This window comes from Bactrocera latifrons, unplaced genomic scaffold (assembly GCF_001853355.1).
Source record: "Bactrocera latifrons isolate USDA-ARS-PBARC rearing strain unplaced genomic scaffold, ASM185335v1 scaffold_812, whole genome shotgun sequence".
NCBI classification, from domain to species: domain Eukaryota; kingdom Metazoa; phylum Arthropoda; class Insecta; order Diptera; family Tephritidae; genus Bactrocera; species Bactrocera latifrons.
Genome location: NW_017537504.1, coordinates 46306 through 58209, shown reverse-complemented (window position 1 = coordinate 58209; position 11904 = coordinate 46306). Strand labels below are relative to the sequence as shown.

At 39.4% G+C, this 11904-nt stretch overlaps 1 protein-coding gene across 1 annotated transcript in view; it reads right to left on the bottom strand.

The window, feature by feature from the left end:
- Positions 1-7438, bottom strand: part of LOC108976942 (protein Wnt-4) — a 23164-nt gene extending 15726 nt beyond the window's left edge. Inside the window, exon 1 of the mRNA XM_018946396.1 lies at positions 6946-7438. Coding sequence (XP_018801941.1) covers positions 6946-7416 — 471 coding nt within the window. The 5' untranslated portion in view covers positions 7417-7438. The remainder of the gene's footprint in view (positions 1-6945) is intronic.
- Between the last annotated feature and the right edge of the window lie 4466 nt (positions 7439-11904).

The following is an 11904-nucleotide window of genomic DNA, read 5'->3' as shown; positions in this document are numbered from 1 at the left end:
AAATTTCCAAAGTGAGCACCGTTTCAAACAATTACCAACTATAGCGGCGCGTGAGCTATTGGGCACCACAGGAAGAACTTGCCTGAAATCACCACCTAAAAAAATAAWTTTTCCACCAAAAGGTATTGCATTTTGGTGAATATTACGTAATAATCGATCTAAGCATAGTAATGCAGTCCCAGGAACCATGCTAGCTTCGTCCCATATTATTGCTGTAGAACATTTGATTGCTTTTCCGAGGGTTTATTAACTTTCTCTTTACTGCTGATTCCCAATAAGAAGAGAGATGTTCCCTGTTCACGGTTAATATATCTGAATACSACCTGGGTCCTTTTAACGAAGTAAGCARTAAATGTAAAGCAAAGAGTTCCCGATTTTTTGGATCGACCATATACTCGGACGCTTTCTTCTTTGTCATGAGGGCGACGCATCTTGAAAAGTATAGTCCTCAGGAATTTGATAATATAACACAGTATTCGCAAATAGCTCTATCGCAGTCAATTTAAAATATGCGGTATCGAAAGCATAATCATCACGAAAATAAATATTTTGTGAGTCTGGAAGGGGGACCSCCAGAGCTTTTACCATGTGCGACTTTTCTTGCATTGAAAATTCCAAAAGCCTCCAACAGGCTTCAGGGGCGCTAACATATCGAGCGTCYATAAATGTAGATATTTCATTATGATTAYCCACACGATAGTTGGGTGTTCAATAATTTGAAATGTTGCGCAATCATATCCTTTGTAAATATATTTGTGGAGGTATTTAACGCTTTTTATCGATGAACATATTTCGACATTAATATGGGCACTGTATTTTTTGGTCAGATATTTGTTGTATGGGACTATCCATCGGTTGTCTATTTCAATTAAATTTTTATTGGCACGAATTTCAATTAAATTTTTATTAGCACGAACAACTATTTTATTTCCATCATTGCGGCGGCGATATTGAAGATAGCCATTAACGTTTGAAAGCGTATTAGCATGAAAAGTTTTCGGATAGTTTTTGGAGCAAATTCCCGTATCAGTCATGCAGGGCGATGATGGATTAAGTACTCCACATGGGCCATGAATCATACATTTTGAGACTACTTCATACAACTCAGGCTATGCCTCCTTATTAGGAATCTCAGCGCAAACAACCAGGTCAATTTCAGAAGGCTCGCGAATAACATCTTCTTCCTGAAGTGCTACTAAGATGTGGGCAAGTGGTAGACYCCGTTTTTGAAACTCTATGACATTTAGGTAGTATTTCACCTTTCCAAATACATTCCTCTGGGAAATATYTTTCATAAGCTTATTAAGCTTCTGCTTAAAAACCTGAGCTATCAGTTCTGGACGCATTTCCGGTCCTTGGTATCTCTCAATATTCTGAATGACTTCTGCCCACTTTGGGTTGCATGTAAAAGTTATGAAAAGCGACGGTTTTCCATATTTTCTAACCATAGCCACAGCATCCTGGTAATGCATGTTCTTATTTCGAGGGGAGCCAACAAAACTTAAAGGAAGTACAACTATACGACCAGGAGAGAACACTTTCCATATTTGCACCACCCATTAAGTAGTCATGCAAACCAACATATGTTTCAACACGTAGCTCTTTCTGATGAGTTCGCAGAAATGCCAGACATGCTCCTGTTCATGCAGAAGAGTTTCATCATATCCTGACTCGCCATAAGGAAACAAARGCGGATATACTAATGGATCACACAACCTATGTAGCGTTGAGGCAAATAATAAATTCTGCATATCAGATTTCCGTGAAAATATTCGCAAATTTCGATTTCCAGGTGGTTCACCATCCTCTGTTGTGAAAACGGCCGCAATTTCTGAGCAGTTTGGAAAATTATAACGTCGATCAGCGCTGTTAAAAAGTAGCACGCTAATTTGGCGAGCATTGTGATTTTTTTCTCTGGCCCTCTGTTCCTCTTCACGTTCAACCTGCGCCATATGCTTATACTCATTTGCCAAGGGGATAATATTTGAAAGCATTTCGTGGATTTCTCTCAGCAAATACCAATCGCAGTTTGAATTATGTTGTGCCCTTATATCAGTTGCTGGAACCGTGTCAAGAATAAACAGCTGGGCGTAGGAGGATTCTGAAGGATGATCTGCATGCTATGATATATTGATCCATGTATTCGGAAGCAATATGGTCCGTGTYCTGTAGGCTTCGCAATTTTCTCTSCGAGTGATGCAAAAGCAAACGAAATATTTATCTGTCRAATATTCACCAAATAGTGTCCCCGCCAAGAGCTCAAATCATTTTCTAACACAGCTTTCAAAAACTCAGGTACACGTAATTCTTGAAGTTTAACTTTTCCGTCATGACAACATGTCGTAAAGCAATTTCTTACCTAGTAACAATTTCAACCAAATATTAATACAATTAGTATGTAGCCACATACAGTACGAATGTAAAACAATGAAAAGTATAGGTACCATAGGTACTTCCGAAATGTTTTGCTTTACAGTGTAAACATATGTATGTTAGTCAAACCAACAAGCGAACTATACTCCGGAAGAACTACGGAGTTTAGGGCAGCTTTGAAATAACTTGCCGTAGATCCTGCATGACTACGGCTCTAATAAAACAGGTCAATTCATATACATACATACATTAACAATTAAAAATTCCTTTTTATCTATAACATTAACCTCTTCTCTTCGACCTGTTAAACTCCTTTTACGTCTAATTCGCCTTTGGTTTGGCATTTTATTTTTAATAATTAATCTGAATCTGCACTGAAATTCGATGTAGTATGTATGTATGTATTCGCTGGTAATAGAAGCCTTGACTTTTGGAAGAAAACTCAACTGACTCAAAGCTTACGTAACGCAATAACACTTCTAATCAAAATAACGCCGACCGTTTATGAATGAAATTGGCTGTGATATTGACTTTTGATGCTTCTGATATTTATACAATTGTTGTTTTTGTAGAACAATGTTTCAATTTTTTGTTGGTGACACATGTGTACGCATATGTACGTTTGTATGCTTGTGCATTATTTGTTCGGCAATGTATATAAATATATGTACATATAAGTATATATTAATGTATGAACATGCAGCTCAATGCACGCACATGCAATATATTGATAAGTGATAAAATCATGGTTTGAATTTCTGAATGCCCGCATGCGTATACATACATTCATATGACCATGTGTAGAGACAAAAATTAATATGATAGAAGATGTTCATACATACTATGTCCAAATTGACTATATATATTATTATGCATGCATTCATACCAAATTATACTCATATCATAATTATTTTTACATGTTAGTATGGAATTGCTAAGGGCAAAACACAAAAGAATACATTATGCAAAAATTGAAGCATGAAAATATCACAATGACTTTATTGGGAGTATCATAAGGAGCAAGACACTCTCTGTGACTTGATTGAAAGAGGTCTCAACCTAGTAAATGATCTCAACCTCCTGTAGGGAGGTTGAACTGAATATCAAYCCCTCCAAGACGTCAGTAATCCCCGTTACGAGATGCAGGACTCTACCCGATCTTGGGAATCTCTTACTGGGGGGCAGTGAGATAGGTATGACCCACAGTGTCAAATACCTTGGGTTGATGCTTTGAGGTGGAAACAGCACGTAAACCTGACCTGACAAAAGCCTTAATGGTACGTAATCGGCTGGCAGGAAGGGTTGTAAGCAAAGGATATTTAGCTGATAGTGAGACCGATAATCACATATGGGGCGGTAGCCTGGGCCTCAGTAGCATCGTAAACATCGGTTAAGACTAAGCTACTGAAGCTCCAGCGGGTGGCCTGTGTCTGCATRACGGACGCAATGCGCACCTGTCCAACCCCAGCACTTGAGGTTGTGCTTAAATTTACACCGCTTCATTTGGTCATCGGTCATGTAGCCAAGCATATCCTTCTGCAAATAACGGCAGAGGGGTGTGGAAAAGGCAAGGTAGATGGAAAAGATAAGTGGCAATTTGCCATTGGCGCTCCTCCCGAGGGATAGTGCTACTAAAAAGGTTAGCCTCAGGAAAAAGTTGAGGTTACCATCGGCAGCAAAGACGATTAGAACGACTCCAACCTGTTGTTGAGGAACAGTACTAGGAGGCTCTGCATACCCATGGGTGAGTTCCCGAGCATTTTCCAGACATAAGTTTATGCCATAAGCCGGTGTAGAGAAATAARCCTCTATCGCAATGAGCGAATAGTCATTCTTAGCGTTAGTCAAGGCGACCTCCTCTTACGAGATCAAATCGCTTTTAGTGCAGGAGTGTAGGGATAGGCTGAATAGCTTTGCGGAAAGAAACCAGGTACACCTGATCTGGGTGCCTGGTCAAAAATGTATAGCCGGCAACGAACTGGCGGACGAGCTCACCCGCTCCGCAGCCTTCGCCAAGATAGTAGGACCCGAACCCTTTACGGGTGTGGGTCCCCATACAATGAAGGAGCTACTCCGTAAAGAGGAAAGAGTAGGCAGGGAGGAGCATTGGCTACAAGCTCATGGTATGAGACACGCCAAGCTGTTCATGGGAGGAAAAAACTCGACTCAATGTGAATAAGGTCGCAGTGCATTCCTCATCGTCATTCATTCATGCATACATATGTATATTCATGCCTCTTCATATTCTTTAGTATGGGACAGAACCGTATTTGTACACATTTTTCGCTGTTAAGGAATATCAAAGAACTTATATCCTTCGCATACATACTATGGCATCATATGCCGTACATACATATATTATTTCTCTTCATATTCACTGGTTGAGTATGTGAGAGAACTGTAAACAATTTTAACATTTCATAGCGTGAATTCTGTTGTTGTGAGGTGAATTCCTTACTTTAAATCTAACAAATGTTCGAAGCTGCACCTTCTCTATGCTTTAAGTTCTCTGACTGAAGTGTTCTCTCAATATATATCTTGATTGATGCAATGTGTTGGATGTGGCGCCGTCTTGTTGAAACCAAATCTCACGGTCGTAGTTGTCGCTTACTTTCTCACCGGCATCAGTTTAGAAGAAATATGGACCGAATATTCTAACGGCCAGCAAACCACATCAAACCGTATTCCTAGAATCAATCATTCTGCCACCTTGTATTCGATAGATGCGTCTCAATCAGCCGGGTTTCATTACTCAGTTTTGGCGCAAGATTGCGAAACATAATAATGACAGATCGATCTTTGAGATGCAAATGATGCGGCGGCACAACAAGCTCTCCAAAGAATTTAGAAATTTCACTGGAGAATTCACGGCTTCGTCTTCGTTGTCAAAACTATCGGAATTACCCACTTCCAATTCTTATCCAATACGATGTAAAATGTCTTGGACAATGTCAATTTTGTTCGTATACCATAATTGATACGGATATGAAGTCTGATATGTTGAAATTGTCATTACGAAATGTGTGCGAACTTCAGTGACAGGCGCAGTAGCTATCGCATCGTCCATTGTTTGATTCCAGTGATTTTCATGTTTCAGCAATTGTAATTGCCATTGTCGTCTGGTGAGCGACGCCGATACAATGGATATCCATCATTTTCAGTTTGCGTTTCCGAAAAAAAGCACGTGGGCAGTGGTTTGTGCATTACTCAGGCATACAAATCGAAGTAGGATTGTGGTGTCCGCAAGGTTCATGAACCATATTGGTTTTCACTACCTCGTATAATTCTGGATCTATCTCTGAACCAAGAATTTCCGCAGAAATGATTTCATCAATTTGATCTGGTGTAACTACAATCCACCATCCTCAGAAGAATATGTGCGTGCGGAAAACCTCATTTTTGCCCCTCAACAGATTACATCCAGCATCTAACAGCATCATATTTACCCTACGTTGCTTCAAAATAAAGCCATGTAACAAATAAATCCGCCCATCCATAATTCCGTACGTACAGCTCGTCAGTCGGTTAAAAATTAAGATTTTCTGATTTTTTGTTTTTACAAACCATCTTCATTGGATTACCTCCATAATGGTTCAGTCCATTCTTCATTTCATCTAACGCTTTAATTAGCTATAGCGAATAGATAAASCCCAATTTATTTTTATATACGTTTGTATTGAAAAAATAAAAGGACTATTTTTAGGGGTTTTCCAGCAATTATTCGAATTCACGCTTTAAAAACCATCATTGAACTTTAAGGAACATTTAAAAAGGAGAATTGGCCAAATTCGTTCAGGCGTTGTTGAGTTATGCGCTTAGAAACACATTTTGCGATACATCTTTATATTTTAGAAGATTTGAATCTTAATAGAAACACTTTTTCTGTGCATCAATATTTTAAAGTTTTTTTTTAGTAGTCACCAGATAACATTATTTTTGGAGTTTGTTAGTTGTTTGGTTTCTTACTTTTTTTGTAGTATTTGATGTATTTTTTATATGCGTTTGTTTATTCCAACTCTTCATATTGTTTTTCGTTAAGTTCATAATTAAATCATGCTTTGATAATTTATTAAAAGTATTTGAAAACAAATTTTTTGAATCGTGCATTGAAAGCAAGACAGTTTTTAACACGATAAAAAGTAACCGATGAAAGTGTGCAAAGAGTGGAGCTGCGTAACAATTACCGCAGTGTAGCAGCTCTATTACATAGTTGCGGATAGTCTGCAGATAAGCATACAAAAGCTGAGTCGATTATTTGTGTAAATTGCATGCAAAAAGTGGCAGCCGAATGTGATACTGTTGCAAGTGTTGCCAGAAATTCACGCAGTACATGATACTTTGACACCTTTGCATTACCGGTGTCGTGATTGCATCTCGCACTATTTTCCCTAAATATTATTTGGACTAAATAGGATCTAATCTACTGAGTTTAGTTCAGGGCCAATATGCGTAGTTCCCTGTGAACTGGTATTCACAATAACTACTTTCATTACGTTAATTTTTGTAAAAGAAGTTTCTAGTAAACATTCGCGCATTTTAAGCCCGAAAATAAATATCTGGTTTTATACTTGCCTCTGAGTCATGTCTCAATATCTCAGAAACTTCGTCATCGTCACTGTCCCTCAAATTAAGAAAACTCCGAGTCACTCTTTTGCCGTGTTTCAAATTATCGTTGCATCCGCCCCATTGAAAGTCTTGACCAATTTTATTTTGTTTCCGTGGACCACAGATACACTTAGTCATTCGACCTTCAGCACACGATCGTGCAATAGTGTGTGTTAAAGCTGCTGCAGTAAGTGCATGTACAAAAGCTGTTTCTTTGTATAATTTCTTAAAAATGTTACGCTTGCCTCGGGTTTCAATTGAACAATTCCATCGATCATATCTGAATTGACTTTCACAGTGTGATGTTGCTAATCGTCGTGCTTCGAATATTGCATTTGGAAGACCAAACTCTTTACGACATTGGTGATTTTGTCGCCTCGTAGCAGGCATATAAAGACAGGGACCACCGACTTGTCCCTGTGAAGTAAATACCGCCATTATAGTATGCTCAGATATAAAACGCTCTCTGAAAACATAAAAATATAATTAACATGTTAACGTTACATTTACAGTTTAATCTAAACTTATAGTGCTTCCTTTATACTAGTACATATATATAATTTCAGTAAAATATTAACATCATTTTTTGTGTAAGATTAATAAATAGCGTAAAATAGTCATTATATGTAACCAGGTCTACGGAAAGATTGCTTAGGTGTCAAAAAGTCAACGAGACAACGAGAAACTGACGAAACGAGTTGTTTATTTTTAACAGCTGTTTCCCAGAAAACTAGTTTTCGCTCGTTAGCTCCCTTTTCGTAGACCTGGTCACATATATTGCCATGTTCCGACCGAACATACTTAGTCACAAGATTTAAGCTGTTGGGATAATCTCAATAATTTATGGATTTATCAAGATTTTGCCATTGAGGTGACTTGCATATAATCTACCCGAAATCTCCCTGTGCGTTTCTGATTTTATTAGACACTGCAAACCGTTAAAGTTAAAACAATTAAGCAAACAAATAAAGTCAAGTAACCAAGTGAAAATGGCAGTATGGTATTAAAAAAGCAGGGTAGTATGGAGTGGGACTACCGAAGCCCATATATTAGAGTTAAGGCAAGAAAAAACAAATTTCAAATCTAGCAACTTCTCAGATAAAGTTATTATCGGTTTTTGGGAAGGCCAGAAGTTAGGATAGTAAGTATAAAAGAAATTCTCCAAATAAAGAAAATATATACAAGTACATATATGTACATATATATAAGTTTCCGTTCAAATTTTCAACAATTCCAAGTGGGCGTTTCTTCCATTTATATTGAAGTTCATACTTAAGTTATACTAAATTCACCAACACATGACTAATTGGTTTCTACACATTCGTATTGTATTAAATAGTTTTAGCGATTGGGGTCTCGGACGTCGTGCTGTCCGCACCATATATCGTGGCTTGTTTGTGGCCTGTGCCACATATGGAGCCCCTGTATGGTGAGAAGCAGCCACGACTGTTTGGGGGTCTCAAAAACTCCTCTCAATCCAGCGTTGTATGATGCTTGCTTGTTTGCCTGTATGTCGCACCGTCTCAACGGATGCGATGCAGGTTTTATTAGGTGCACCCCCTCTTGACCTGATTGTCATACAGCGTGCTGTTGCATTCAGATTAAGAAGGGGTTTGAGTCATTGCTGCGGAATGATTGGGTTTCCGACGATGATGTGGAGAGGGGGGGATATCTAAGGAGCAAGAGGCTCCTAGATGACAGGGTTAGGCGTAGGTGGCAAGAACGTTGGGACAATAATCCTAACATTAGTACATTCGGGACGTCTGAGGCACCCATCGGATACGTCGGGGTGTTTTTGTGGGGCGGGGTCAGAAAATTGGTCGCATTTAATTGCGGAGTGCCCGATGTACTCGGAMATTAGGGATCTGGGTGGTATGGGGATTAGCTGGACTGAAGGACAATTAGATGTTAGTGGTGTGATCTCCACTAGTCGGAATACCGAACAGTAAGGGTTGTTTGCGCGTGAATTATTTAAGCGGCGAAGGCGGTTATTTGGAAATTCGGGTTAGATTTGTATGATTGGTGTGTGTATGTGATGTATGCATGGGGTCCAACCCCTGGCCACCAGTCCAGAGCMGTATGGAAGCTCAACTGGTAGTAGTTTCGGCTACGAGGTCTGACCGGAGACTTAATTCTGGTACCACAGGGAGCAGGAGCCCTTGGAGGTAACTCCAACCTGCTCATGCGGACTGGCCCCTCGGGGAGTATCGTGGTGGTTGTGGTTAAAACCCAAATGCGGGAAGAACTGACTTTGTCAGTTGAATGTGGAGTTGCTTAGCAACCGGGTGCCAGACCCAAAGCACGGCAGAGGTTTTAGATGGGCCTCGAACCYGACCAAGGTGGCTAGTGTGTCCATTCCACACTGCCAATTGGTACTGAAAATGCTTGGCATTCTCAGGGTGCTGATCAACGCATTGATTTGATCCGCTGTACTTTTGAGTGCCGTGGAGTAAGGCTGTCGTCAGCAGTTACACCGGTCGTTGTGTTAAATAGTTCACAAATAACTTTTACTCAATATTTACCTTTTGTTTAAATCCAGTTATTGACATAATAACAAAGTGGTTAAATGCAAAAAAAAACTAGTGCTACCATATTTTTCAATCGAATAAAACTAAATACAAAACAATTAAGGAAGGCCTAAGTTCGGGTTATACGGGGCGTAAGTCAAGTTTTCGAACAAATTTATTTATTTTTGCCACAATGATACACTGTTATGAACACGCTAGCATATTATTAGAGGCATGATTCCGTTATATTCCATTTAATTCCGTTATAGCAATTGTTTCTTGATTTGTGTAATGGAAACTGAACGAATTAAATGGAATTTAAAATTGTGCTATACGGGAAGTAGGCGTGGTTATTGTAGGATTTCGCTCATATTCGCAACGTGGCATAAGAATTTGAGCGTTGTAACACCCATCGTCTAACTTTTACACCGGCTCTTATAAAGCTTTTTCATACCATCCTGGCGGCAAATTTTTACGTCTCTGGCGCATTTAGTAATTGATTTATGGCGCTTTTAGTGCTTTTTAAACAATATGAGTATGGGTGAACGGGATTTTCATCCGATTGCGTGCAGTTTCATACCATACGATTTGGTTGCTGTAGCTTAAGCGGTTTCGGAGATATGCACATTAAACTTAGAGGGGCCACTCCCACTTTCCTTAAATAATTTCCCCAGAAGTGCCCCTTTCTACTGCGATCCCGTGTGCCAAATATGAGTTTTATATCTTAATTAGATGCTTAGCTATGGCACTTCATAGGCTTTCGGTTAATGGCGATTTGGGGGCGTGGCAGTGGTCCGATTACGCCCATCTACAAACCCGAACTTTGTTTTCTACTAAGGAACCCGAATATCAAGTTTAATCAAGATATTGAAATTTTTACTCAAGTTACAGCTTGCAGTCCGTAAGCATGTCCGTCAGGGAAAGACAGACATTCAACCGGATTCAACTTTTCTCGTCAACAATTCAATCAAAGATGGCTCGCGCCATCTCTATGCTGCAATTCAAAGGTCGAGATACTTACCTGCTAAACTGCGCAAGGTTATCGATTCATCCATTCAACAGAATGCTTTCTTTGCTCTTCCAGAAAACATTCTCCTTAGTATGATGACTGACGAAGGGATAGAAGTCAGAAAGTTGGCCTTTGACCGTCTTCTGGCAGCCAGAGAAGCAGAGTCGGACACTGTAAATGGAGGGGTTAGATGTAATAAAGTGCCAAAGCTGAATTTCAAAGCTAATAATTATTACGATATGATTAACTGGAAGACTATTACATTGACTGTTCCACCAGTTCTTTGTTTAGTTTCTAACGAAGAACTCATAAAAGGGCTGTCGGGTGATACTGCAGAGGTATGGAAATTTAGTGAATTCCCCTCTCACACCGTGGCAGTTGAGAGAACCGTCAAACTGGTGACAGAGGCATCTTCTAAAGTTATTGGCCCCCAATCTCGTGATCGTTTTATACGCTCTACACTGAAATCTAGGCAACAAGTGCCAGAGTTTAGTACAAAATCTGATTTTATCAATAAATTTGACACAGACTCAGACTAAAACAAGCCTGACATATGGTTGGTTGGTTGGGTTGGGCTTGGGAAGAACCCGAAGAGCAGTGGCCTCCACGCGGTGGGTTCTGGGTGACCAATACAGGTTGGCTGAGAGCTGCAACAGTTTTCACCTTGCGCTGTGGCGCGCCGCATTTTCGCTCGTATCTCGGGAACGGTTCGTCCTGCGGTAGCAAATGATGTGACAAATAACTTTTGTTTTATACATTTTGCTATGAGATGCGTATTTCAGGCGCTAGGTAGACAATTTCACGATTTTAGGCGAATTTCCGAAATTTCAAGGCCGGAGTTGGGGTTGAAGATGCAATCCGATCTCAAAACAAAAAGTTGCATTGGAATCAGGAAGTACTAAGGCAACTTTTCCGCACTATTAAAAATTCCGAATCGAAAAAAGTTCGAAATCGACCCACCCTACTGCATACTTAGTTTCATAGATATATCTAAATTTTTACTCAAGTTACAGCTTGCACGGACGGACGAACAGACAGACAATCACCCACATTTAAATTTTTCTAGTCACCCTGATCATTTATATATATGTAATTAAAAATACTCGATTAGTTTTAGGTGATACGTATAACCGTTAGGTAAACAAAACATAATACTCTGTAGCAACTGGTTGCAAGAATATATAAGTAGTAATGATTATTTCGTCAACACAAAATTATAATCGTGTGATGATTAAAGCGAAATCTTTCAGAATTTTTCTTCCCTTGATAAGACCCCGTGTTGGATCGAACATGGTTATTTTTTGGAGGACGAACAAGGCTACTAATGTAAAAAGGAATTTTACGCAAAGAACAGAAGGCAGAACAGATTATTGTGGTGTTTCACTAAAAACAGCTAAAAAGAGGTGAGAA